The 27,723-nt window shown below is 35.4% G+C and overlaps 1 protein-coding gene across 2 annotated transcripts in view; it reads left to right on the plus strand.

Moving 5' to 3' along the window:
• DPP10 (dipeptidyl peptidase like 10) overlaps positions 1–27,723 on the plus strand; it is a 653,604-nt gene that overhangs the window by 594,980 nt on the left and 30,901 nt on the right. For both annotated transcript variants that reach the window (XM_028101300.2, XM_088022159.1), the window contains 3 exons: positions 525–572; positions 14,785–14,883; positions 14,991–15,060. In XM_028101300.2, coding sequence (XP_027957101.1) covers positions 525–572; positions 14,785–14,883; positions 14,991–15,060 — 217 coding nt within the window. The remainder of the gene's footprint in view (positions 1–524; positions 573–14,784; positions 14,884–14,990; positions 15,061–27,723) is intronic.

A 27,723-nucleotide genomic window follows, 5' to 3' on the forward strand; every position in this document is an offset into this window, starting at 1 on the left:
GGTTACACTTAACTAGCATATTTGAAATATTTGATTCCAGTTAATGTTTTTTAAATTAATATATAATTAGAACCAAATTTTTATCTTATGGATATTTCTATTATGCATGTATTCTTCCTTGATTGAGTGGTAAATAGAACTTAATCTTGGATGAACTAGTGAGGGGCCAAAGGGTCATGAATCAGCTTTCTGGACATCAGTGACTGCTCTATAAAAGAGCAGTGAAAGAGAGTAAGGAGCGTAAAACTGGGTACCATAGAATTATAGAAGGATAGGGCATTTTGGAGAAGGGGAAATCTTAACAATCTTTGCAAATGGTTTCTTTCCCCGTATGTTCTTTTCTGAATAAAATGTCCATAGATAGGAATGAAATCTAGTTATCTGGTTTCTGTTTCATTATGTTTTAACAACTATGAAATGCTTCATTTTGGAAAAAATAACTGTCATGTAGCCTTTCCAATAATTATCACTTAGATGTCTTTAAAATATTTATACATATTTTTATACATGTTTTTAAAATCCAGGCCCAGGTGTCCCAGTGATCAGTCTACATAGCACGGAAAATCCAGCAAGTAAGTACACAAACATGACAATGTGGGACAGTCATGGCAGGCACTGGTCTTGGGTATTACTTCTTCTGAATGTTACACTCTTATAAAACCTTTTTCAAAGGAGTTTCCAAAATGGAGAGAGGTGTGTAGGTACCATCAATTTGACTTTGTTTATGTAAGAGAAACCGTAAAGCAAGTGGTTTGAGCCAAGTTACAGCTGGAATTGGATCTTACATGCCTGGAACAGGGTATCTACTATATCTAAATTGAATGAGGACTGGTTGATGAGGCTCATTTAGGTACACTTCAGCCTCCTGGCCCCTTACTGCTCTGGCCCATTTTTTTCCTTGGTCTCATATAGATTATCCCTTCGATGCTTTTTGTGTACTTTTGGGAAAAATATGAGAAGTATGTTATTTTATATTTTTACTATCCTATTTGGTCCAGATATCCAGGGCTTCCTGGTTTTATCTATTCATTTATTCTTTTATGTATTTAACTGTTCATCTATTAAGTGAGCACCTACTCTATCAAGCAATATAACCAAGGTCGGGTGGACATTGCTAGTAAAATATGGTCAATGTGTTTATGAAATTACAGTAGAGTATGTAAGTAAATGCGTGGTTGAGGTAATCTTAAAAATGACTAGCCAGATTGCTTCCCGCCTTCCTTTCTTCCTGCGTTTCTTTGCCTTCTTTCAATTTTATTCAATCAATACTCTTAATGTTCTAATGATTTACATTAGGCTACTATGACCTAATAAATTAAATTAGGCTTATATTTATGAACTTAATCCTCAGAACACCCCCTGACATAGTTAATTTCATTATCTTCTTTTAAAGATGAGGAAACTGAGTCACAGGGAGGTAAAATAACATGCTTAATTCATCTTAATAGGTAGCTGAGCCAGGAATCGTATGAATAGTCTGACTCCTGAATAGGATTTGTAACTGATGAAGGCAGGTTGGAGGGGGGGGGGGTTCCTACAGGACCAGCTAAGAGGGTCCTTGGCTTCACACAGGATAGAAATCAAATGTGAGTTGGAGAAAGTGAAAACAGTTTAAGAACAGCAGACAGAGTGTCTAGGAGACTCAGAAAGGAGAATGAGTCTCATCAGTGCTTGGGGCTAGCAGTTTATATTAGAAAAGGATCTAGGGTACGTGTTCCTTTAGGAATCCAGGGTAGGGTCCAATCTAAGGTGATGAGAGGCGAGTAACAGGTGTTATTTCATGAATCATCAAAGGTAGGAGGTATTGATGCCAGTGTCAGCAGAAGTTTCTTTGAAGCTAACGTTCTGGAACATGTTTGGTATCCAGCTCTTCTTAGATGTTATTACGTGCTTGGGGCCTAGGAAAAAACTCAAGAGAATGATTCATGCTCTTGCTTTCCCCTTGAAGTGGAACATAGCTTCTTTGGCTTGTTCAGAGGCAAAATATAGAAATTCGGCCTAGCAGAAAAACAGCAGAGACATAGTCTTTCCAAGATGGATTCCCTCCAGCTTCCCTACTTCGTTATCACTACCATATGATGGCAACTTATTCTATTGTGATTTTGTCTTCCACATCTGTATTATTTTTAGAGAGCAGAGGAAGACCATTCATTCATATTCTTTAAATACCAACATATGGAGACTTCCTCTTTATTCTATGAAAAAAAGTGCAAATTTGTAATGGAGTTTTGTGTGGTTGGAAATAGGTGAGCACATTGTTTAGTTTCTACAGAGGTTAAATTAAATCTGTTTAGTATTAACACAATAACGATAACAATAATAAAACAGTATATTGGATAAAATAGGTTGAATTTTATAGATTAAAAATCAGTATATATAAAATGAGTTCATTATATACATTTTTTGAGACCTGAAACAAATTAATCTCTCATAGGACCAATTTCCTTGTAGGCAAATTAGCAAATGAATTTTTTATGAAGATGAGATATATTTGCAACATAGGATGCACTGAATAAATGGGAACTATTTGTGTTATACTGCATATTCTGCCAAAATAATTTTTTTTTAATTTCCAATCCAATTTTAATTACCTTTATTCTATTGTTAGTTACAAGGCAATGTTGTTTCCTAGTAATTTCTGTGGCAAATAATGAAATATTTTTCTATAAATGAAATCTTTCTAATTTTCCCATTTATAAGTCAATTATGATCATCTCAGCATCAACAAAAAAAAGTGAGCAGTGGTCAGGTGCTATTCAAAAACTTATATTCAGTTTCAAGTAAATCTTTGGTTAATGGATCTTGGATTAATCTTTGTTACATTAATGAATTAATTGTAACACATTTGGGGGCCACATGAAATAGAATAGGGTATGAAAAGAAAATCTAAAAGAGAAAAATGAAAATATTTAACAAACATGGACACCTTTAAACCCAATAGTTATCAAAGAAATGCAGAGTAAAACACTGCCATGTAATTTGCCAAACAGCAGCATCAAAAAATTTACATTGCTAAGAAGGATATAGTAAGGCTCTCATAACTTGCAGGTAGAAATATAAATTGTTGCAATCTCTTAGAAAAAATAAGTTATAAATCCTGTATACCTATGTACCTGGTATGTTTCCTCTTAATGGTTTTTACTGAGGAAGTAATTCTAAATAGAGAAAATCTAATAGCACTATTGACAATAATAAAATAAAAGAGGGGGATTTGTAAATGAACTTTAATGGAATATTAATTAGTGCCCTGAATATCTTCCATTTGTCCCTCCAGAACCACTGGATCTCAGTTTTTTCCCCCTTTGGTTTCTGCCCAGAAAGTAATCTATACAGATGACTTAGGTTCTGTTACCATTTGGCTACCAGTTAGATTCTAGCTGAAGTGAATCCCATCGGTGACTGAAGACAGGGAGCAAAGTAGTTTTGGAGTATCTGTATTTCCAGGGCTACTTATCACTGTGGAATTACCCAAGATTGCCAGGACTCCTAGCTGAAGGTCACCATGGATCGCTCACAGACCTATTGCTGCTCACTGCCCTTGACCTGCAGGCCTAGCCACAGTCCTAAGCCCTGGATTACTAGACTGCCCCTTATGAACTTCCGCCCATTGTTCATATATTTGTAAATAGTTCTTAAACCATCAGTTTCCTACTAGGATTAAAAATAAAAATGTTTACAAAAGTTCAAAAATATTTAAGCTATAGTTCCAAGTGATTAAGGAGTCCAAATGTTTATGCCACTCTAACAGCTGTTTGAAAATGCATCTAAAAATTTAAGAAAATAATACTCACAAATGTTGAAATTCCTGCATTTGGCTAGCAGCCTTCCAGGCGATTTTTGTTCTTTCTTCTTGAATATTTGCCTCATGTTCTACAATGAACAAATATTTTTTTTTTCATATATTACTTTTATAATGAAAAAGAAGCTCTTCATTAAAGTGCTCAGTGAGTTAAGGTATAAATATGCAAAATTCTATTTAGCTGATATTTCAAAAGTCCTTTGTCTCATATCATTACCACTGTCTTTCTCCTTAATTTTGCGTATATGCTTGTTTCCTTTTTCTCCATCCCATCTCTTGTTCTCATCCCTCTTTATTTCTCTTCTACTTTATCTCTCCCTTTCTTCTTCCCGGTTTTGTTTTCATTTTCTTCTCTTTTCAATCCCATGCTTAAAACCGTGTCTTAACATTTCTTCCTCTTCAAACTATTTCACCAAAAAAACTGTATTACGTGTTTTGCAAATTTATCGTGAAAAAAAAAAACTCTTAATATTTTCAAAAATGGCTTTACTATTTCCTATATTTCTTTTCCTTAAATAGAACTTATTTCCCTGTGACCATGGATTTTTTTTCCCCATGAATAAATGAGTAGCCTTTGATTTAGAAGTAAAAGTTTCTCAACTGCCCCTAAAGTCATGTAATTAGGTTTATTTTTTACCACTGACATTTGATAATTAAGAGAAACCATGAGAAATTATTAGTATATTATACTCATATTGGTGCCTCTGGCTGTATCCATTTATTAAACTGTCAATTAGTCATTTTATTACAATAAAAACTATTGTTCATTGAAAAAATAATAAGATGATCTGTAGAGGTATAAAGGTAAAAATTTATTAAGATTTATTCAAAAAGCTGTCCTACTGTAGTGAGTAAATATCAGGTGACACTGGCTTCCTCTAAATACAAAACAAATGGTTTTATCCACAATTAAGTGCATTTTTATGATAGTTCTTAGGTTATAAATGCTGAATCTTTGATGAAAGTATACAGAGTTTAGGTATTCACATTTTAAATTTTATAACTGAATGTTTACAATAGCTTCCTTGAAAATATGCTCTTTAGATAATCTGAAACTTCTTACATTTTAGGGATAGAATAAACCTCTGAGAACATCTAATTTCCCAAATCTGTATTGTAACAAATGACACTTATTTACAAGAGATGTGGTCTGATGTGCCTGAAATCACATGTGGAACTCAGAGTACAGTGCAGGAAACAAAGTTAAATGGTTCTAATAGAATGTAATTTCTCTGATAGAAGTGGACATAATTCCAAGACAGCAAGTCAGCAGAAAGGCAAAAGAATGTGAACATACTAACATGAAGACATGAAAATATTCAAACATGCAAGATAAAGGTTGGCCCATATGGCTGGAACAAAACATTTAAGAAAAAAAGCAAAAGGATATAGGCAATAGGGGCAAGCTGAAGACAGGTCATAAAAGTCTTATGTTTTACTCTAAGGAGTTTGGATTTAACAGTAAAGTATCAACGATAAACCACTGGCAATTAAAAAATAAATTTGTATTCTGGCCATGAAGTAACTGAAAGTAGAAACAGCCTGTTGCCAGAAAGGAAGGGGGAGCGAAGGAAAAGAGAAAAACTGGGTAAAATATATAAAAAACAATTTTCAGACATGTGACAATAGTCAAGGTAGGACTTTGATCCCTGGAAGGAGGGAGACAAGTGAGAATAGTGTTGTAATTGCCCTGGCTTTCTGGCTGGAATCATTTTCTGAATCTCAGTGCAATGAAGAACAATCCAAGAAGAGTGTAATGGTATCTTAGAATGAGGACAGACATTGGAGTTCAGAAAGGTTGAAGATTTTGGAATGTTGAGAACGTGGACAAATACACTGGAGAAGAGGAGGAGAAATGGAGAAATCTTCATAGGGCTTCAGGGGATCATCTTGAGTCTACTGCAGAAAATCCCTGGCTGAGCATGTATCTGGGAAAGGCCAGAGCTTAAAAAGCACTGGCATGTGCTAAAAGTTCCAATCAGGCAGAATACTGGAATGTGTAGACAGCCCACAAGAGTCATGCTTTCGTAGTAGAGCTACCCTAGCCACACAGCAGAGATCACCCAAACCTACCTTAAATAAGATATTTTTAAAAGTACTGAAGGGGCGCCTGGGTGGCTCAGTTGGTTAAGTGACTGCCTTCAGCTCAGGTCATGATCCTGGAGTCCTGGGATCGAGTCCCACATCGGACTTCCTGTTCAGCAGGACGTCTGCTTCTCCCTCTGACCCTCTTCCCTCTCGTGCTATCTCTCATTCTCTCTCTCTCAAATAAATAAATAAAAATCTTTAAAAAATAATAAAAAAAATAAAAGTACTGAAATGATTTAGCTGCCTGCAAAGAACCTGCTGGAACAAAGTCCAACAACTTCCAAAATAACGGAACAAAATCCAAAACACTGTCAATATCACAATGGTCAGAATCCAGTAAAACATTACTGGGTGTGTGAGGAAGCTAGAAAATGTGACTCATAACTGGGGAAAAAAGCTACTGTGAATAGACAGACTCAGAAATGAGATGGAACCTTCTGACAAATACAATAAACCAGCTATTGTAAATATGATTTTGAAAGTCAAGAAAAAATGAATACAGTGTGAATATAGATGGGATATTTTTTAAAGGAACTTCATGAACTTAAAATATCTAAAATTGGGATGCCCGGGTGGTGCAGTCGGTTAAGCATCTGCCTTCCACTCAGGTCATGATCCCAGCGTCCTGGGATTGAGTCCTGCACTGGGTTCCTTGCTCAGCGGGGAGTCTGCTTCTCCCTCTGCCTGCCCCTCCCCCTGCATATGCTCTCTCTCCTAACAAATAAATAAACAAATCCTTAAAAAAATATATCTGAAATAAAAACTTCACTGGAAAATACCTAAAGCAAATTAGACACTACAGAAAACAGATCAGTGAACTTGAAACATCAGCAGTAGAAACTTCCAGATATAGAAAGAAAAAGAAAGAAATGAACAGAGCCTAAGTTAACGTAGGCATATATATATAAAATACTTTGTTATATATATAAAATACTTTATATTATATATAGTATAATGCAGGCCATCATATATATATGATGTTTTTAACTAGAATCAAAAGGGGAGGCACGTAAGAAATATTTGATGAAATAATGGCCAAATCCAAATAAGATCAAAAGTATAGAATTGCTCAACAAACCTTAAGCAAGATGTATCCCAATAGAAAAGGTGATTTAAAAACAAAACAAATTAAACCTTAAATCATCAAAAATAAAAGGACACCTATATATCCACACATTACATTCATGGTAGCGAAGGCAAGAATTACTGCGAAGGTCTCATCAGGAAAAAAAAAAAAAAGGAAAGGAAGAGAAAAGAAAGAAAAAAAAAAGAGCAAAATCTTTAAGATGATGATGGAAGAATTCCAGAAAAGATGGCAGAATAGGACAACCCAAAGCACAATTCATCTCAGGGATACAACTAGGTAACATTCACATCAGTATAAATAACCCAGAAAATGACAGGAAGACTAGGAGAACAAATTCCGTAACTAAAGGGACACATGGGGCTGTCTGTGGGTGGGAGGGAAGGATGCTGCTGGAATGGAGAGGGGAAAGAAATACTCTCACACAGGGGAATTTGTCTTCCCTGTGTGCACTCACCACACACGTGGCTTTGAAAGCCAGAGGGGCTGAATTTCATGAGTTCTTAGAACCAATGGGACTCAAAACCTGAAACTATAAAAATAATTGGGCTCAGCTCTGGGAAAGCCTGGAGGGCAAGGGAAATCAGTCCCCGCCCTTAAAGAGACAGCATAACAAACAGCCCGCATAGCTGCTGCAGTTTGAAAAATGCCTGGGGCATGCAGAAGGGAGCTTGCTTCACTAATCTCATGAGTGTGATGGAAGGTCAGGGATCCTTGAGAGTTTCTTCAGAAACAAAAGAGCTGGTGGACACCATTACCTACTCCCACCTACCAGCATAAACACAGGGCCACCTGCAGGAATCAGAGAAGCCCAGGTACTCCCTCCTTGATAACACTACATGCCCTGCACCTCCCTCACCCCCTGCACTTCAGATCTGCCGTCTCCAGCCAGGTTGGCCTTCGTTTTAGTGAATGCAGGTCCCCTCCCCCACACAGTTTGTGGACCCTTGCCCTTCGCAGAGTCAACCCCTACAAAATGCTCTTAGCCAGAGCCCTTCCAAAGAGGTGCCACATGCCTAGCAATGTGCAAGCACCCCAACAGGGGCCAGCACCACTCCAAAGTGACACAGGAAGAGGGGAAGATAACCACACACACCACTCCACCTGTGGCCCCAGCAGTGGGCAAGGGACAGACAGCTGGTCTGACTGCAGGCCCTGCCCACCAATAAAAGCTTCTCAGGGGGACAAAACAGGTAAAGCATCCTGCAGTTTGGTGCTACTGTTATCTCTGGCGAATGGTTGGTCTGACACAACTGAAGCCCAAGGCAGCCCCAGACTGGCCCACTAACACAAAAGAGACCAAGCACTGCCCACAACAGGCAAAGAAAGCCATTGCAGATGACTGCACTGAAGGAAAAACCAACTCAGCCACAACAGCAGGGCATACGCAACACACATAGGAATCACCCCTCAAGTGCCAGGTTCTGGTGAACTGGGGACACTGCATTACAGGACCTCTCCTTCATAAGGCAGGAGGCATAGCTGACTTTCCTAGCATACAGAAACAGACGTAAAGATTTAGACAAAATGAGAAAAGGAAGTAGGTCATAAATAAAAGGACAAAATCATAGCAAATGATCTAACTGAAATAGACACAATATGCCTGATAGAGAATTTAAAGTAATGATCATAAAGATATTTACTGGACCTGAGAAAAGAGTAGAGGACATCATTGAGAAACTTAACAAAGAAAACACAGAAAAAATACAATCAGATATGAACTCAATAAATGAAATTAAAAATACACTAGATGGAAATTAGTAGACTACAGGAAGAAGAATGGATCAGTGACCTGGAGGACAGAGTAACTGAAAGCAATCAAACTAAGCATATGAGAGAAAAAAGGTATACAAAACAAGAATAGATTTAAATCAAGTGTAACAGCATTCACATTATTGGGATTCCAGGAGAAGAGAGAGAGAAAAGGTACAGAAAATTTATGTGAAGAAATAGCTGAAAACCTCCCATATCTAGGGAAGGAAATAGACATCCAGATCCAAGAGGCACAGAGAGCCCCCTCTCTGAACTAAATCCAAGAAGGTCCACAGCAAGACAAAAAGTAATTGAAATGGCAAAAAGTAGCAATAAAGAGAATATTAAAAGCAGTAAGAGGAAAAAAAAAGGCAAGAGAAAAGAAAACAATTATATAGAAAAGAAAACATATATACAAGAGAAACCCCATAAGGCTATCAGCTGATTTTTCAGCAAGAAACTTTGCAGGTAAGAGGGGAGTGAGACAGGTTATGTTCAAAATGTTGAAAGGAAAAAAAATATGCAAAAAAAAAAAAAAAAAAAGCTCTATCCAGCAAGGCTATCATTTAGACTAGAAGGAGATATGAAGAGTTTCCCAGGAGCTAGTTCTTTGAAATGATTAACAAAATTGACAAACCCGGGGCGCCTGGGTGGCTCAGTCATTAAGCATCTGCCTTTGGCTCAGGTCATGATCCCAGGGTCCTGGGATCGAGCCCCGCACTGGGCTCCCTACTCCGCAGGAAGCCTGCTTCTCCCTCTCCCACTCCCCCTGCTTGTGTTCCCTCTCTCACTGTGTCTCTCTCTGTCAAATAAATAAAATCTTAAAAAAAAAAAAAAAACTGACAAACCTATAGCAGTACTCATCACAATCAATAAATCAGTAAGCAAATAAATTGAGAAAGAGAGAGGACTCAAAGAAAATCAGAAATGAAAGAGGAGAAATAACTACTGATACAGATAGAAAAAGGATTATAAGAGAATGATTATATGCTAACAAATTGGACAACCTAGAAGAAATAGATAAATTCCAAGAAACATATAACCTCCCAAAACTGCATCAGGAAGAAATTGAAAATTTGAACAGACCAAAAACCAGCAATGAAATTGAATCACTAATCAAAAAACTCCTAACAAACAAAAGTCCTGGACCAGATGGCTTCACAGGTGAGTTCTACTGAACACTTAAAGAAGAATTAATACCTATTCTTCTCAAACTATTCCAAAAAACAGAAGAGGAAGGAAATCTGCCTGGCTTCATTCCATGAGGCTAGCATTACCCTGACACCAAAACTAGATAAAGACACTATGAAAAAAGAACTACAGGCCAATATCACTGATGAACATAGATGCCAAAATGCTCAACAAAATACCAGCCAACCAAATCCAATAATACATTAAAAAAATCATTCACTATGATCAAGTGGGTTTTATTGCCAGGATGCATGGGTAGTTCATCACAAAGCAATCAATGTGATATATCATATCACAGAGATAAAGGATAAAAGCCATATCCTCATTTCAATAGATGCAGAAAAAGCATTTGACAAAGTACAACATGATAGAAACCCTCAATAAGGTAGGTTTTAAAAAGCATATACCTGAACATAATAAAGGCCTTATATGAAAAACCCACAGCTAACATCACCCTCAATGATGGAAGACTGAGAGCAGTTTCTTTAAGATCAGGAACAAGACAGAGATATCCACTCTCACCACTTTAATTCAACATAATACTGGAAATCCTAGCTACAGGTATCAGACAAAAAGAAATGAGAAACATCCAAATTGGTAAGGAATAAGTAAAACATTCACTATTTGCAGATGACATACTATATATAGAAAACCCAATACTCCACCCAAAACTACTAGAGCTGATAAATGAATTTAAGGTTGCAGGACAGAAAGTCAATATACAGAAATCTGTTCCATTTCTATACACCAATAATAAAGCAGCAAAAAAAAATTAAACAGTCCCATTTAAAAATGTACCAAAAATTATAAAATTCATAGGAATAAAATGAACCAAGGGCGTGAAACACCTATACTCTGAAAACCAAAAAACACTGATGAAAGAAATTGAAGAGGACACAAAGAAATGGAAAGATATTCCATGCTCATGGATTGGAAGGACAAATATTGTTAAAATGTCCATACAACCCAAAGGAATCTACAGATTTAATGAAATCTCTATCAAAATATGAACAACATTTTTCAAAGACCTAGAACAAACAATCCTAAAATTTGCATAAAATTACAAAAGACCCCAGTCAAAGCAGTCTTGAAAAAGCTGGAGGTGTCACGATTACAGACCTCAAGTTATATTACAAATCTGTAGTGATCAAAAAAATATAGTACTGGCACAAAACAGATGCATAGATCAACAGAACAGAATAGAAAGACCAGAAATAAACCCATGATTATATGGTCATCAATCAGTCTTCAACAAGAGGCAAGCTAATGCATTTGAATAAAGGCAGTCTCTTCAACAAATGGTGTTGAGAAAATGGGACAACTACATGCAAAAGAATGAAACTGGACCACTTTCTTACACCAGACCCAAAAATAACTCAAAATAAGGACCTAAATGTGAGCCATGAAATAATAAAATCCTAGAATACAGCACAGGCAGTCATTTCTCTTACATTGGCCTTAGCAACATTTTTCTAATTATGTCTCCTGAGGCAAAGGGAACAGAGGCAAAAATGAACTATTGGAACTATATCAAAATAAAAAGCTTCTGCACAGTGAAGGAAACAAAACTAAAAGACAACCTACAGAATTGGAGAAGATATTTGCAAATGACATATTCAATAAAGGGTTAGTATCCAAAATATATAAAGATCTAACTCAGCAGCCCAAAAACAAATAACCCAATTAAAAAGTGGGCAAGACGGGGTGCCTGAGTGGCTCAGTCCGTTAGGCGTCTGCCTTCAGCTCCAGTCATGATCCCAGGATTCGGGCTCTTTGCTCCGTGGGGAGCCGCCTTCTCTCTCTCCCTCTGCCAGCCATGTCCCCGTTTGTGCTCATTCTCTATCTCTCTGTCAGATCAATCAATTCAATCTTAAAAACTGGGCAGAAGACATAAACAGACATTTCTCCAAAGAAGACATTCAGATGGCCAACAGACACATGAAAAGATGCTCAACATCACTTATTATCAGAGAAATGCAAATCAAATCAAAACCACAACGAAGTATCACTTAACTCCTGTCAGAATGGCTAAAATCAGCAACACAAGAAACAGCCAGTGTTGGCAAGGGTGTGGAGAAAATGGAATCCTCGTGCACTGTTGGTGGGAATGCAAACTGTTGCAGCCACTCTGGAAAGCAGTATGGAGGTTCCTCAAGAAATTAAAATGACAACTACCATACAATCCAGGAAGCACACTACTGGATATTTCCACAAAGAATACAAAAACATTAATTTGAAAGGCTACATGCACCCCTCTGTTTATTGCAGTATTTACAATAGCCAAATTATGGAAACAGCCCAAGCGTCCATCAATAGATGAATGGATAAAGTGGATGTGATATACCCACACACAATGGAATATTATTCAGCCATAAAAAATAATGAAATCTTGCCATTGGCAACAATATGGATGGATCTAGAGAATATAATACTAAGCAAAGTCAGTCAGAGAAAGACTAATACCATATGATTTCACTCATATGTGGAGTTTAAGAAACAAAACAAAGGGAAGAGACAAACCAAAAACTACAAACAAACATAGCTACCAGAAGACAGTGGGTGGGAGATGGGGTGGGTGAAATAGAAGGGTATTAAGAGTGCACTTATCATGACAAGCACTGAATAACTGCTGAATCATTATATTGCATGCCTGCAACTAATATAATACTGTACATTAAGTATACTGGAATTAAAGTTAATTAATTGATGATGGAGAAGACAACATAATCTTCAACCTGGAATAAATGATCTTAGAAAACAGCCTTCAAAAGTGAAGGCAAAATAAAGAATACAGAAGAAATGCTGAGAATGTTTTGTTATCAGACTTGCAGTTCTAAATAATACATAGATAAAAGAATAATTTAGGAAAATACTTTGAGCCACAGAAAAATGAAAATATAACTAATTCAAATTTGGAGGTACCTTACAATCTGACTAGAAATTTGCTCTAAAATCTTGCTATTTAAAGAAGGAAAACTTTAAAATCAATCATCTAAACTTCCACTTTAAGTAGATAGAAAAAGAAGAGCAAATTAAGTTGAAGGGAGGAAATAATAGAGTGGAAATAAATGATAAAGAAAGTGGACCAGCAGTAGAGAAAATATATAAAAGCGAAGTTTTTTAAAGATCAATAAAATTTATAAAGTTCTATATAGAACTCATCAAAGAAAATGTACACTATCACTATTTTCATTAATGAAATGCAAATGTTAATAATGGATCCTACACACATTAGAATGATAGTAATGAAATATTATAAGTAATTTTATGGTAGCAAATTTCACATTTTTGATGAAGTGGGTACATTTCTTAAAAGACATTAATTGCTAAACAACCAGACAGGAGGAAATACACTATATAAATATTACCTACTAAAAAATTTTTCAACTAATATTCTTCCCACAAAGAAAATTCCAGTTAGCTTCAATGGTGAATTCTGTGCAATATTCAATAATATTTACACCAAACTTACACAAAATCTCAGAAAAAATAAGCCCAACATTCCAGATGCCAGATCCAGCATAAACCTTACAAGGGTAAAAATAAAAAAGGGGGCAGCACGTGCCTATTTGGCTCAGTTGGTAGAGTGTGAGACTCTTGATCTTGGGGTTGTGACTTTGAGCCATATGGTTAGATGTAGTGATTACTTAAAAAAAATAAAATCTTTAATTTTTTTTCTAATGAATATAGATACAAAGTTCACTAAATACTAGCAAGTAAAATCTGCCCATTTATAAAAGGATAATATATTATGAGTACATGGGGTTTACCTGAAGATTCCATGATTGCTGTAACATTCAGCAATCAATCAATGCAATTCACTTTATTTTACTGTTAACTCTGAGGATTTAGAAGTATTTGATAAAATTGGAAAACAGTTAACACAGCAACATATTAATAATAACAAGAATAGAAAGGAAATTTCTTAATTAGATGAACATAATTTATAAAAATACTACAACTGACACTATAATGTCTTAATGTTGAAAGACTGATTGTTTTCTCCCAAGATTGAGAGAAATTAAAGACACAGTGGATATACATACATACTTATGGATTAGAGGGCTCACTTTTTTCAGTATGTCAAATCTCCCAATAAATTTATAGATTTAGTATATCAATCAAAATTCCAGCAAATTACTGATGTTTGTTTCATGTTTTGTCAATTTGTTTTTTGATTTTTTTTTAATATTGGCCATTGCCATATTCTCAAATTCATTAATCATTTCTTTTACAGTACCTAATATTCTATTAATCCCATCTAGTATTTTTCATCTTAGATTGTCTTTATGAATATCAGATTTTGCAGTTATTTTTAAGTATTTTAACTTGCGTCTTTTTAAAAAATTTCATTCATATTTCTCAATATCCTGATGCCTATTTTTTTCACCTTAATAAACACATGGGATATAATTATATTCCCTTTTTTAATGGTATTGCCAGTCGATTATATCATTTGCATTATTTCTGTTGATTATATTTTGTACTCATTATAGGTAATATTTTCCTGATTTTTTACATGCCTCATAATTTTGTATTGGAATCCCAGAATGGTAAATGTCATCTTACTGGGTGCTAGATAAGTCTGTATTCTTTTAAATATTCTTAAGCAGAGTAGTAACGATCAGATTTGCATTTTGAAAATGTAAATGCTAATTCCAAGAATAGGGCAAATAGAGAACATTTCACTGGAATAAGAAAGCTCAGTTAGAAAACTGTTGTAGTAATCCAGCCAGGAGACAAATTATGAGAGTTTAATCAGTGCCTAACACAGTGCTTGCCAAATGATAATCACTGGATGATTATTTGTTGTGTTGGACTGATTCCTGATCAACACATAGTAAATTAAATTAACTTTTTTGATTTATAGAATATTTTATATTGGAAAGCAATTCCATGCTGAAGGAAACTATCCTGAAGAAGAAGATAGTAAAGTCAGAAATTAAAATGCTTCATATTGACGACTATGGTAAAGTTTTGTGCATGCTATGTTATTTAAGAACAACATTCTCTGCATCTTATAGTTTTACATGTAAATGACTCTCCATCTTTAATATTTTGCTCTTTCTTTAAAAGAACTTCCTTTACAGTTGTCCTTTCCCAAAGATTTTACGGACCGAAACCAGTATGCTCTTCTGTTAATAATGTAAGTATTTTACTTGTTTTTGAAATGAAGGAATCTAAAGGCTTTATAATTTTTCTGATGCCTCACATGACAGCATTCTGATTAAAAAACAAAAGAAGTCCTATGTGTGTAGTTAACTGTGCAGCTGTCAGTGGTAAAAGCTCATCAAAGACATCACCACAAAACAATAGGGAGGGATGTGGAATTTGTTTGTACTTCTTACCTCCCAAGTTGAACTCAATGTTACTGCTGGGAATAGTGACACATGTGGTTTGGCTTATGGATGTCTGTTTAGCAATTACTCAAGCCCCATGCTCATTTTTTTTGTTTTGTTTTCATATACAATATTGGTCTCTTTCTTTCTTTGCAATATATTTGTCATATCAAAGTTATGCTGCATTCATAAGAGCAATTTTTTTAATTGTTGTAAGAATACTTAATATGAGATCTACTCTCTTGACAAATCTTAAATGCACAATAGAGTATTGTTAACTATAGGCACAGTGTTGCATAGCAAATCTGTAGAACTTAACTCATCTTGCATGACTAAAATTTTATACCCATTGAATAACAACTCCCCATTTCCCCCTCCCCTGGCAAACACCATTCTACTCTCTGCTTCTAGGAGTTTGATTATTTTAGATGCCTTTTGAGAGTGGATTCATGCAGTATTTGACCTTTGTGACTGCCTTATTTCACTTAGGATAATGTCCTTAAGATGCATCTATGTTGTCACAGTCAGGCCCAATGCTCTTTATCAGTTGCTTATTCAACATTGAGGAAACACTGATTTCCACTGCTGAAACCATTGGTTATATTTATATCACTCCTGCCAGTTTTCCTTCTTGGATTCATGGCCGGCAGGAAGCACCTCCCATGCTCAGAAAACCTTTTAGTTTTTTCCAACTTAGAGCTGACTTTGGAATTGAATTCATTCATACTTTCTATGAGATCAAACTCTGAAATAGTACTGGGCACAGAGACCACTAACATCTAATGGTTGACTAACTTGATACTGATGTAGCATTTTATTCCTGAGAGTTATTGGTTATTTTCCTTATTAAGAACCCAGCCAGCATACATTGCTAGGACAACGCTTAAAGTTGTCTAAAATTATATCAGAACCTTATTAGGAAAAGAGAAATGAAAACAACATTATTTGTTGACTACTGAATATAGAGGATAAGTGTTCTGTCTATGAAATCGAAGTTCCTGGCTCTAAATTCCAGTTTTGTCAATTTATTAGCGGTGTCCTTAAGCAAGTTACTTAACTAACCTCATTTAAGGCTCAGTTTCTCCAAATATAAAACAAGCTTTAAAACACAGCCTATGTTTTAAGGCTGCTTTTTAGATTATATGAAATACAACATGTAAAGTGCCATGCACATGATTGTTTTAATTATTTTGATTATAGTTCATTATTTTTTACAGACTGTAGATTCTTTAATAGAAACAATCTGTCACTTAATTTTAAGCAGCTAAATACAGAAAACATTATACTTAATATTTCCCCACATTCCAGTATTTATTCCTAATGTTAATGCCTTGACTTCATCTAGTTTCTCATGCCCACACCCTTCTCCTTTGTCTCTAAATAACCAGAAGACCTTGAAAGTTCTTGGTGACTTCCTGCGGAAGTTCTTATTTGCTCTTTTACAGTTCCTTCTTTTGTCCCTTCTCTTTCACCTACTTTTCTTCAATTCCTATTTGAAGTATGTGTGTGATTTATTGGGGAAAATATTTAAGGCATTAAAATGAGACAAAAAGGAAAAAAAAATTCTTACCCTATATTCTGTCTCAGTCATCTCTCTCTTTGGGAAAAAAGGCTGTTCTTGTTATTCACTTTTGGGGGGCAGATGATTCTCAGGGAAACGAACCCTTTTAGGCATTCTCCCATGAAGCACTGCCTCACTCATGCAGGTGGGCAGGTAGGCAATTATTATCACTTGCCTGTCCGCTGGCTCCAGAGTAATGTCACACTTTGGGGTGAAAAGTAGACAGGAATTCAGATTCTCTCTGTAGCCCTGGGTCAGAGAAACTAACCAACTTGTTTTGGCATCTGATATGAGCTTTATTCTGGGTGATACAGATTAGTAACAGACAATTTCTCTTGTTAGAAAAGGGATAATCAGCTCTGTTTTAGAGGCAGGATAATAAAGGTACTAGTTCAGGAGTCAGGTAGGCCTGGGTTCAAATCTCAACTCAAAGATTTATAATACACTGCTTAATTTTTCCAAGCATCAGCTTCCTTATAAATAAACTGGAGATGATAACTTGGGATACCTTAAAGATGTGTCACCATAGCATTTGGTGGAGCATAAACACTTGGCTTAGTGTTTAATAAATTGTAACCATAAGCATAGTTACTATTAGCACTAGTAGTTTTAATAGTTAAAATTATCAGCTTCCACAGATCCACCCCTTCAGACACCATCTCAGGACCCCTCCTACAAAACAATAGCAGCACTCAAAACTTGCTAGCACCACCACCCTGCCTCCCTATGCTGTGTTTCAGTGGATCTACCCTCTCCAATATACTCCTGACCAGACCCCATACAGGACACTGCAGCCCTGGCAGTGTGAAAGCAGCCTGCAGAGTAGCCAGCACCACTCCAAAGTGACACATGCCCCTGAGAGAGGAAAGATAAACACACATACCAGTCACAGAACCAGTAGTAGGCTGGAGGCAGACAACTCGTCTGACTTCAGGCCCCACCCCTACCAATGAAAGCTTCTCAGGAGACAACCAGGGTTGTCTTTTACCCAAGTAAAAGAATAAGACAAAAATCACTGCAAGAGACCAAAGCAAAATGGAGATAAGTAATAAGCCTGTTAGAGAATTTAAAGTAATGATCATAAAGATACTCACCAGACTTAAGAGTAAAAGACATCTCTGACAATGAGATTAAAAAAAAAAGAACCGATTAGAGATAAAGAGCACAATAAATGAATTTAAAAATACACTAGATGTAATAAAGAGTAGAAGAGACAAAGCAGAAGATCGGATCAGTGACCTAGAGAACAGAAAAACAGAAAATAAGCTGAGCAGATGGGGGGAGGGGCATGAATAAATAAATAAATATATACACACACACACACACTTTTTTTTTTTTTTTCAAAATGAAAATAGAGAACTCAGTGATACCATCAAGTGTAATAACATTTGCCTTATAGGATCACAGAAGGAGAAGAGAAAGAAAAGGGGGCAGAAAATTTATTTGAAGAAATAATAGTTGTAAATCTCCCAAATCTGGGGAAGGAAACAAATCCAGATAACCTAGGCACAGAGATCCCACCCCACACAAAATCCACCCAAGGAGGTCCACACCAAGATACACAGTAGTTAAGGTGGAAAAAGAAGTGATAGGGAATTTTAAAAGCAGCAGAAGAAAGCAGTTACATACAAAAGAAACCACATAAGGCTATCAGATGATTTTTCAATAGAAATCTTACAAGCCAGAGGGCGTGGCATGATATATTCAAAATGATGCAGCCAAGAATACTCTATCCAGCAAAGCCATCCTTCAGAATAGAAGGTAAGATAAAGATTTTTCCAGACAAACAAAAGTTAAGGGAATTCATGACCACTAAACGAGCCCTGCAAGAAATGTTACAGGGGACTCTGGAAAGGAAAGACTTCATAAGCTAGAGTAAGGAAAGTAGGAAGCACAAAAGCACTAAAAATAAGTATATTTATAAAAATCAGTCAAGGAACTCACAAAATAAAAGGATATGAAGTATGACACCATATACCTAGAAGGTGGGAAGTTGTAAAGAATGAGTTCAAACTTAACATACACTGCTATATACAGAAGATGTTATATACAAACCAAATGGTAACCACAAATCAAAAATCAGTAATATGCAAAAAAAAAAAAGAAAGTAATCCAAGTATATCACTAAAGAAAACCAACTTATCTTGAAAGAGAGCAAGAGAAGAAAGGAACAGAGAAGAACTACAAAAACAACCATAAAACAAGTAACAAAATGACAATAGGTACCTACTTATCAGTAATTACATTGAATGAAAATGGACTAAACATTCCAATCAAAAGACAGAGGGTGACAAAATGGATGAAAAAACAAGACCTATCTATATGCTGTATACAATAGACTCATTTCAGACCTAAAGATACATGAAGACTGAAAGTGAAGGGATGCAGAAGTGTTTATCATGCAAATGTGTGTGAAAAGAAAGCCAGGGTAGCAATACTTATATTCAACAAAATACTTTAAAGCAAAGACTGTAACAAGAGACAGAGAAGGGCACTATATAATCATTCAGGGGAAAAGCCAACAAGAAGATATAACAATTGTAAATATTTATCCACCCATTCTGGGAGTACCCAAATACATAAAGCAGTTAATAACAAACGTAAAGGAAGTAATCAATAGTAATACAGTAATAGCAGGGGACTTTTACCTCAATGGACAGATCATACAAAGAAAATCAACAAGGTTAACAGTGGCTTTGAATGACATTTTGGACCAGATAGACCTAAAAGATCTATTCAAAATATTTCATCCAAAATTAGCAGAATACACCTTCTTTTCAAGTGTACATGGAACATTCTCAAAATAGATCAACATGTTAGACCACAAAATAAGTCTTAACAAATTTAAAAAGATTGAAGTCATACCAGGGATCTTTTCTGACAGAATGCTATGAAACTAGAAATCAATCACAAGAAAAATTCTGTAAAGAACACATATACAAAGACGCTAAATATCATGCTAGTAAACAATGAATGGGTCAACCAAGAAAGCAAAGAGGAAATAAAAAATAATAATACATGGAGACGAATGAAAAGGAAAACATAATGACCCAAAATCTTTGGGATAAGGATACAGCAAAATTGCCTCAAGAAGCAAGAAAAATCTCAAGCAACACAATATTACACCTAAAGGAGCTATAAAAATAACAAAACACCAAACCAGTAGAAGGAAGGAAATAGTAAGGTGAGAGCAGAAATACATGAAATAACAACTTAAAAAAAAAAGTACAGATCAAAGAAACCAGTAGTTGGTTCCTTGAAAAGATAAACAAAACTGATAAACATTTAGCCAGACTCATAAAAAATGACTCAAATAAATAAAACCAGAAATGAAAGAGGTGAAATCACAACTGATATAACAGAAATAAAAAGGATTATAAGAATATTATGAAACGTTATATGCTAGCAACTTGGACAACCTAGAAGAAATGGATAAATTCCTAGAAATGTGTAGTCTACTAAAATTGAAGAAGGAAGAAATAGAAATTTAAACAGACCAACTACCAGCAAAGAAACTGAATCAGTAATCAAAAAATTCCCCAAAACTCAAGACCAGATGGCTTCACAGGTGACTTCTACTAAACATTTAAGGAAAAGTTAATACCTTTTTTCCTCAAACTATTCCAAAATAGAAGAGGAAGGAAAACTTCCAGATTCATTCTATGAGGTCTGCATTACCCTGATACCATAATGAAATAAAGACACTCCAAAAAATAAAAATAAATAAAAGATCTATCTATCTATCCATCTATAGAGAGAATATTACAGGCCATTATCTGATGAATATACATTCAAAAAACCTCAATAAAATATCAGCAAGTTGAATCCAACAATACATTAGAAGACTCATTCATCAAAATCAAGTGGATTTATTCCCAGGATGTAAGGGTGGTTCAAAATTGGCAAATCAGTTAACATGATACATCACATTAAGGGCAAGGATAGAAACCATATGATCATTTCAACTGAAGGCAGAAAAAGCATTCTGACAAAGTACAACATCCATTGATGATATAAACCTTCAGAAAAGCAGGTTTAGAGGGAATATAACTCAACAACATAAAGGCCATATATGAAAAACCCACAGCTAAAATTACACTCAATGGTGAAAAACTGAGAGCCTTCCCCCTAATATCAGGAACAAGACAGGGGTGGCCACTCTCACCACTTCATTCAACATAGTAATGGAAATCCTAGCCACAGCAATCAGATAAGAAAAACTAATAAAGTCATCAAATTTGGTAAAGAAGAAATAAAATTTACACTATTCAAAATGACATGGTACTTATATAGAAAACTCAAGACTCCACCAAAAAATTACTAGAACTGATAAATGAATTCAGTAATGTTGCAGGATACAAAATCAATGTACAGAAATCCACTGCATTTCTATGCACTAATAATGAAGCAACAGAAACAGAAAATTAAGAAAGCAATCCTATTTACAATTGTACCCAAAACAGTAAAATACCTAGGCATAAACTTAAGGAGGTGAAAGACCTATACTCTGAAAAGTATAAAACATTGATAAAAAGAAATTGAAGACAACACAAAGATATTTCTTGCTTACAGACTGGAAGAACAAATATTGTTAAAATGTCCAGATAACCCAATGAAATCCGTTATCAAAATACCCAATAGCATTTTTCACAGAACTAGAACAAATAATCCTAAAATTTGTTTGGAACCATAAAGGACCCTGAATAGTCAAAACAATCCTGAAAAAGAAAAGCTGGAGGCATCACAATTCCAGACCTCAAGTTACATTACAAATCTGTAGTAATCAAATGAGTACTGCACTGGCACAAAAACAGACACAGAGATCAATAGAACAGAACAGAAAACCCAGAAATAAACCCACAACTATATGGTCAATTAGTCTTCAACAAAGGAGGCAAGAATATGTAATGGAAAAAAAAAAAAAATCTCTTCAACAAATGGTGTTGAGAAAACTGGACTGCTACATACAAAAGAATGAAACTGGACCACTTTCTTATACCAGACACAAAAATAAATTCAAAGTGGATTAAAGACCTAAATGTGAGACCTGAAACCATAAAAAATCCTAAAATAGAGCACAGGCAGTAATTCACCTGGGCCATAGCAACATTTTTCTAGTTACATCTCCTGAAGCAAGGGAAGAAAAGCAAAACTGAACTACTGAGACTAAGTCAGAATAAAAAACTTTTGCACAGCGAAGGAAACAATCAACAAAACTAAAAAACAACCTATGGAATGGGAGAAGATATCTGCATATGACATGTCCGATATAGTATTCAAAATACATAAGGAACTGATACAACTCAACACCCCAAAAACAAATAATCCAATTAAAAACTGGGCAGAAGACATGAACAGACATTTCTCACAAGAATACATGCAGATGGCTTACAGACACATGAAAAGATGCTCAACATCACTCATCATCAGGGAAGTGTAAATCAAAACCACAATGAGATAACATCTCACACCGGTCAGTGGCTAAAATCTACAACACAAGAAACAAGTGTTGGCAAAGATATGGAGAGAATGGAATCCTCGTGCACTGCTGTTGAGAATGCAAACTGTTGCAGCCACTCTGAAAAGTAGTATGGAGGTTCCTCAAAAAACTAAAAATAGAATGCTCTCTGATCCAGTAATCACACTACTGGGTATTTAACCAAAGAATACAAAAACACTAATTTGAAAGGCTATATGCACCCCTATGTTTATTGCCGCATTATTTACAACAGCCGAATTGTAGAAGCAGTGCAAGTTTCCATCAACAGAAGAATGGATAAAGAAGATGTGGTGTATATATACAATGGGATATTATTCAGCCATAAAAAAAGAATGAAATCTTCCCATTTGCAAAAACTTGGATGGAACTAGAGAGGACAATGGTGAGCAAAATAAGTCAATTAGAGAATGACAAATACCTTATGATTTCACTCACGTGGAATTTAAGAAACAAAACAAAGAGAGGGTGGGGAGAGAGAGAGAGAACAAGAAACAGACCCTTAACTAGAGAGAACTGATGGTTACCAGAGGGGAGGTAGGTGGGGGGGATGGGTGAAATAGGTGATGGGGATTAAAGAGCACACTTACATGATGAGCACTGAGTAACGTACAGAATTGAGGAATCATTATATCATATATCATTATATCACCTGAAACTAATGTAACACTGTATGTTAACTGTACTAGAATTAAAATGAAAAAGTTCAAAAAATATCAAAGACCATTACAAATTATGGAAAAAAATAATGGAGAAAGATGATCTCATAGGCATTATTTTCTTTGAAAGCTGTTTGGTTTTTCAAATATACAACAAAAAATAAAAACAAATACTTTTTAAATTATTGATAGAATTATGTAATATGTCATTTAGCACCTATAGTTATGTAATACACATTCATCATGAAAACAGATTAAAAAAAACATAGTCAAGCCTATGGAATTTACTTTGCTATGTTTTTGGTTGATAAGGGAAAAATGAAAGTATTTTTATTTGTATATGCCAATCATAGCAAATATTCATTTACTTTATCCAAACTCCTTCGTTTTCAGAGGTAAATTCTTGGAAGTTTTACAGAACATGATTTACTGGGCGCCCGGGTGGCTCAGTTGGTTGGGCGACTGCCTTTGGCTGAGGTCATGATCCTGGAGTCCCGGGATCGAGTCCCGCATCGGGCTCCCTGCACAGCGGGGAGTCTGCTTCTCCCTCTGACCCTCTCCCCTCTCATGCTCTCTCTCTATCTCATTCTCTCTCTCAAATAAATAAAAAATCTTTAAAAAAAGAAAAAAAAAGAACATGACTTACTAAACCACACAGGATTTTTCTTTTTTGACTTCATTTTTATAAAGTGGTCTAGTGTTTTAAGATGCATAATAATTTCTAAAATATTTATGCTTGTAAACCTATATGGGTGAGAACAGCTTAAGCGTTTTTTAATGTGTTTTTGCAGGTTGCTTATAATTTAAAGGCATTTTTTTTTTCTCTTAAGATTAAACTCTGTCTTCAGTAACAAGTGGAATCCCCACTGTAAAAAAGAAAGTATAACTGAATTTTTTTTTTCCTAAATGGACAAAGAGACAGTGAGAAATAATAAAGTGACTATTACTTAAATCAGGCTAAGAGATGATTGAGTGATTTTGGTGTCACTACTGTTTTGCTCTTCTGTGCAGTGTATCTAGTACCTGACAGACTTTCATGTTCAACTTACCTGACAGACTGTGAGTCCTTTCTTCACCTATACAGATGGATTTACATCCAGGAAATCCTATGATGAATGCATCAGTTGGAGACAGGCTGCAGCAAATTACCTGAGTAGCTGGAAGGAAGATTGGCCTTGAAGAAAGTAGCCTCTGACAATTTGGAATCCCCTTTCTACTAAATCTTCATTATGGAACCTCAGAAGAAATGGTCCTGAGGACCTCTCTGTGGCCATATTTTCTGAAACCCCAACCTAATTTTGTGATCTTGAAAGTAAATCAATGGCAACAGAATATTTTACTGTAACAGAAAATCTGTGAAGCATTACCACCACTACAGATAAATCTCAGTGACTTCCATTTACAGTGGTCTCTATGGGGTCATGACCTTTTTTCTTTCCTACTCTTTATTCTCCCTTCAGATGCTTAATTGTCTTTCTCCAGTCTTGAACACTATAAGGTGCCTTGAAGAACCCGGTAGTCTATATTCATCTTTATAAGTATACTATATATATCTATATCCATTTCGGCATTTACTACCTTGAATTGTTTTTGTTATTTTTATTTTCTATTCATATATATGTAATTTAGTATAACACATTTACATGTCACTTTTATGTACAAGAATCTATGCCATAGCTGGGGGGAGATAAAAAGATAAGCATCTTGAAATCTATAATCCTTTTTTAGATTTGCTAAGTGTGTCTCCATAATGCCTGGCATGCATAGAGGAACCCTATAAAAACTTACTGACTAATCTGTCATTCTTTATGGTGCGAGACTATAGATTACATGGGAGATAGCTTAGAGTTACAGATGTTTATTTGATAAATACATATGAACCTAAATGCCTAGAACCTGGCAGGACACAATCCAGACAGATGTACTGTTATTTAAAAATGAACAGTTGTTTGTTTGCTATATCCATGAAGAGAAGCAGTATGGAGCTGGGGAGTTTAGTTCAGTGCAAGGAATCATCTCTTCCCATTTTCTACTCTTTCATGTTCAACATATCATTGCTACACCTGACAAATGTCTAACTCTGGGAGGCAGTTACTATGAAACATATTAATTTCCAGAATGCACATACTCTGGCATGCCTCTATGACTTTGCTCCTTCTTCCTGAATCCATCTTCCTTGAAATCCTAATAAATTTATGGTCACCCATCAATCTTATGTTCTTGAAACTTTTCACCCTCATCTGTCCATTTGTATTTTATTACAATTCCAAATCTGTGTTTCCTTCTAGAGCCATAGCCTTCTGTCCAAAGGCCCTCCATATATCCTGAAGCATATCAATCATATTGTCACTTTTCTAGTGACAATTTTTATGAGGATGCTTTTATAGGCTTACTGGGAAATTTGTGACTCCCACTGGATTTTGGACCAAGACTTCTGGAGGAAAATCCAGTTTAGAAGTGAATAATTGAGAAAAATAATTTATAGAATGGCTTATGGAATATTTCAGCACCTTAATAGAAATGTTAAAATCTTTATGTATTCCATATGTCTCACAGCCCAGTTAGCTTTTGCAGTTAAGAGTCACTCCAAAATACATGTTGAGTGAATAAATGGATGATGTCCAGAAAGTAGATGAATGCAGTCACTATTAGTTTTCCACTAAGTCATTCTAACTGGAGATCATGATTCATTTTTATCTAGATAGTTTCAGCATTCATTCAATGTCATGCATACCAGAGTACTAAAACGTGGTCATCTAGATGGAAGTGAGCTGTTTGTCAGCTCTTTTCTATATAATTATTCTGTTAAATAGCAGGATATGATTAATTGATACATATGTAGTGAGAGAAATTATTCAGCCACTCATGTCCAACAATCAAGATAACATCAGATAAACATACTTTCAACAAACAATATGGATATTGTTTCAAATTTTGATAACATGCTCATGGGACTGCAAGTGTCTTGCCTTCATCTTTGAACCAATGAGGTTGTCCAAGAGCCCACACTCTTCTTTTGAAACCCCGCACAGGCAGACACCATATCTGGATGAGTCAATTCCAATCTGCCACCCTGCTCTCTACCTACCCTTCTTTTTCCGTAGTTTGTTGCTCTATCTTCTTTTAGTTGCTTTTCTACTCTGATGCTAGGGTGAACTTTGTGTGATCCATATCTGAAAATGTGTCTCTCCTGATTTAATCTGACTCCACCTACCCCCTAGTAGAGATTCAGTCCCTAGATACTGAAAAACAAAAGGAAAAAAAAAAAAAAAAAACTGCTTTATTCAGGAAAATACCACATTCTCAATCATTCCTGTTTTTGTGTGTGTGTGGTTTGTTTTTTTTTTTTTTGCCAGCTGGAAAACTTCTCCTTAACACTTTAAGGTGTATTTCTTCAAATTCAATGCACACCTCTATTATATAACCACACCAGATTACAATGTTTGCTTTGCTTTCTTTTCTATTAATTGTCAACTCCTTGATTATAAGAACTCCTTTTATATTGTTTTGCCTTAACAATGACAGGAATAGTATTTGTATTCAGAAATATTGACAGAATGAATGAATGCATGTCAAACAAATCAATCAACCCTGAGTTAGTCATTGGGAATGAATTCAATCAAGATAGGGAATGAGGGAGATATAAATGATTTGAGAGTTTATAATGTGTTTAAATTCAGCCTTCGAATGAATCAGTTTCTCTGCCATGTGGTATCCCACTCAGAAAAATGTGAGGTCCATTTCTCATTTCTCTAATAATCTTTCTGGATAATGCCCGATAATGATTGATTTTCATGTTATCTTTTCAGTGCTTCTCTTTAACATTGATTACTGAGCATCTTAAAATATTATTTATTGGATAAGGGACATCATTTTAAGAATGTGGAAATACCAGGGCACCTGGGTGGCTCAGTCAGTTAAGTGGCTGCCTTCAGCTCAGGTCATGATCCCAGGGTCCTGGGATCGAGCCCCGCATCGGGCTCCCTGCTCGGCGGGAAGCTGGCTTCTCCCTCTCCCACTCCCCCTGCTTGTGTTCCCTCTCTCACTGTGTCTCTCACTGTGTCTCTCTCTGTCAAATAAATAAATAAAATCTTTAAAAAATATATGTACACATAAATCTTAATATATATGGATAATCATGGAAAAATCATCTATATATCATACTGTTTACAAGATAATACTTAATAATACTTATACATTATTTTACTTTTTTTCTCATAGTCCAGTGAGTACAATAGGACATATTGTAATCAGAAGTGCTTGGTAGAGTGTCACCTGGTAGAGATCTACCAAGAGGTGAAAACTTAGCCAAAGGATACATTTTGGGACTTTTACTACTTTTCCCTAAACAATTTTAGAGATAAAAGCATTTAAAAGATATGGTATAAATTTATGAAAAGGCCCAGAGTTAGAACTTGGTAAAAAAAAAAAAAAAAAAAATAAAACTCTCAAAATCTTATATTCTTTATTCCAGCTAAGAATCATAAATTCTTTTTAAGAATGTAATTATTTAGATGCCAAAGATAGAGAATTAATATTTCACTAAGGTCTACTTTAATAATTGTGTTCTTTCAAAGATGTAGGTTATTCATCTATGGTTTACAGCTGCTTTACCTGTGTCTTGGTTTACTAAACTGTAAAGTGGTTCTTCTAATAATTGTCCCTAATTAGCTCTATAGTTATTATTATTTCTATTTAATTGACACATAAAGTAAGCTTAGTATCACCTGTGTTTACACAGGCACATTTTTCA

This window comes from Eumetopias jubatus, unplaced genomic scaffold, assembly GCF_037043125.1.
Source record: "Eumetopias jubatus isolate StellerSeaLion01/CBP00866 unplaced genomic scaffold, mEumJub1_p1.0 scaffold_3, whole genome shotgun sequence".
In the NCBI taxonomy this organism is placed as follows: domain Eukaryota; kingdom Metazoa; phylum Chordata; class Mammalia; order Carnivora; family Otariidae; genus Eumetopias; species Eumetopias jubatus.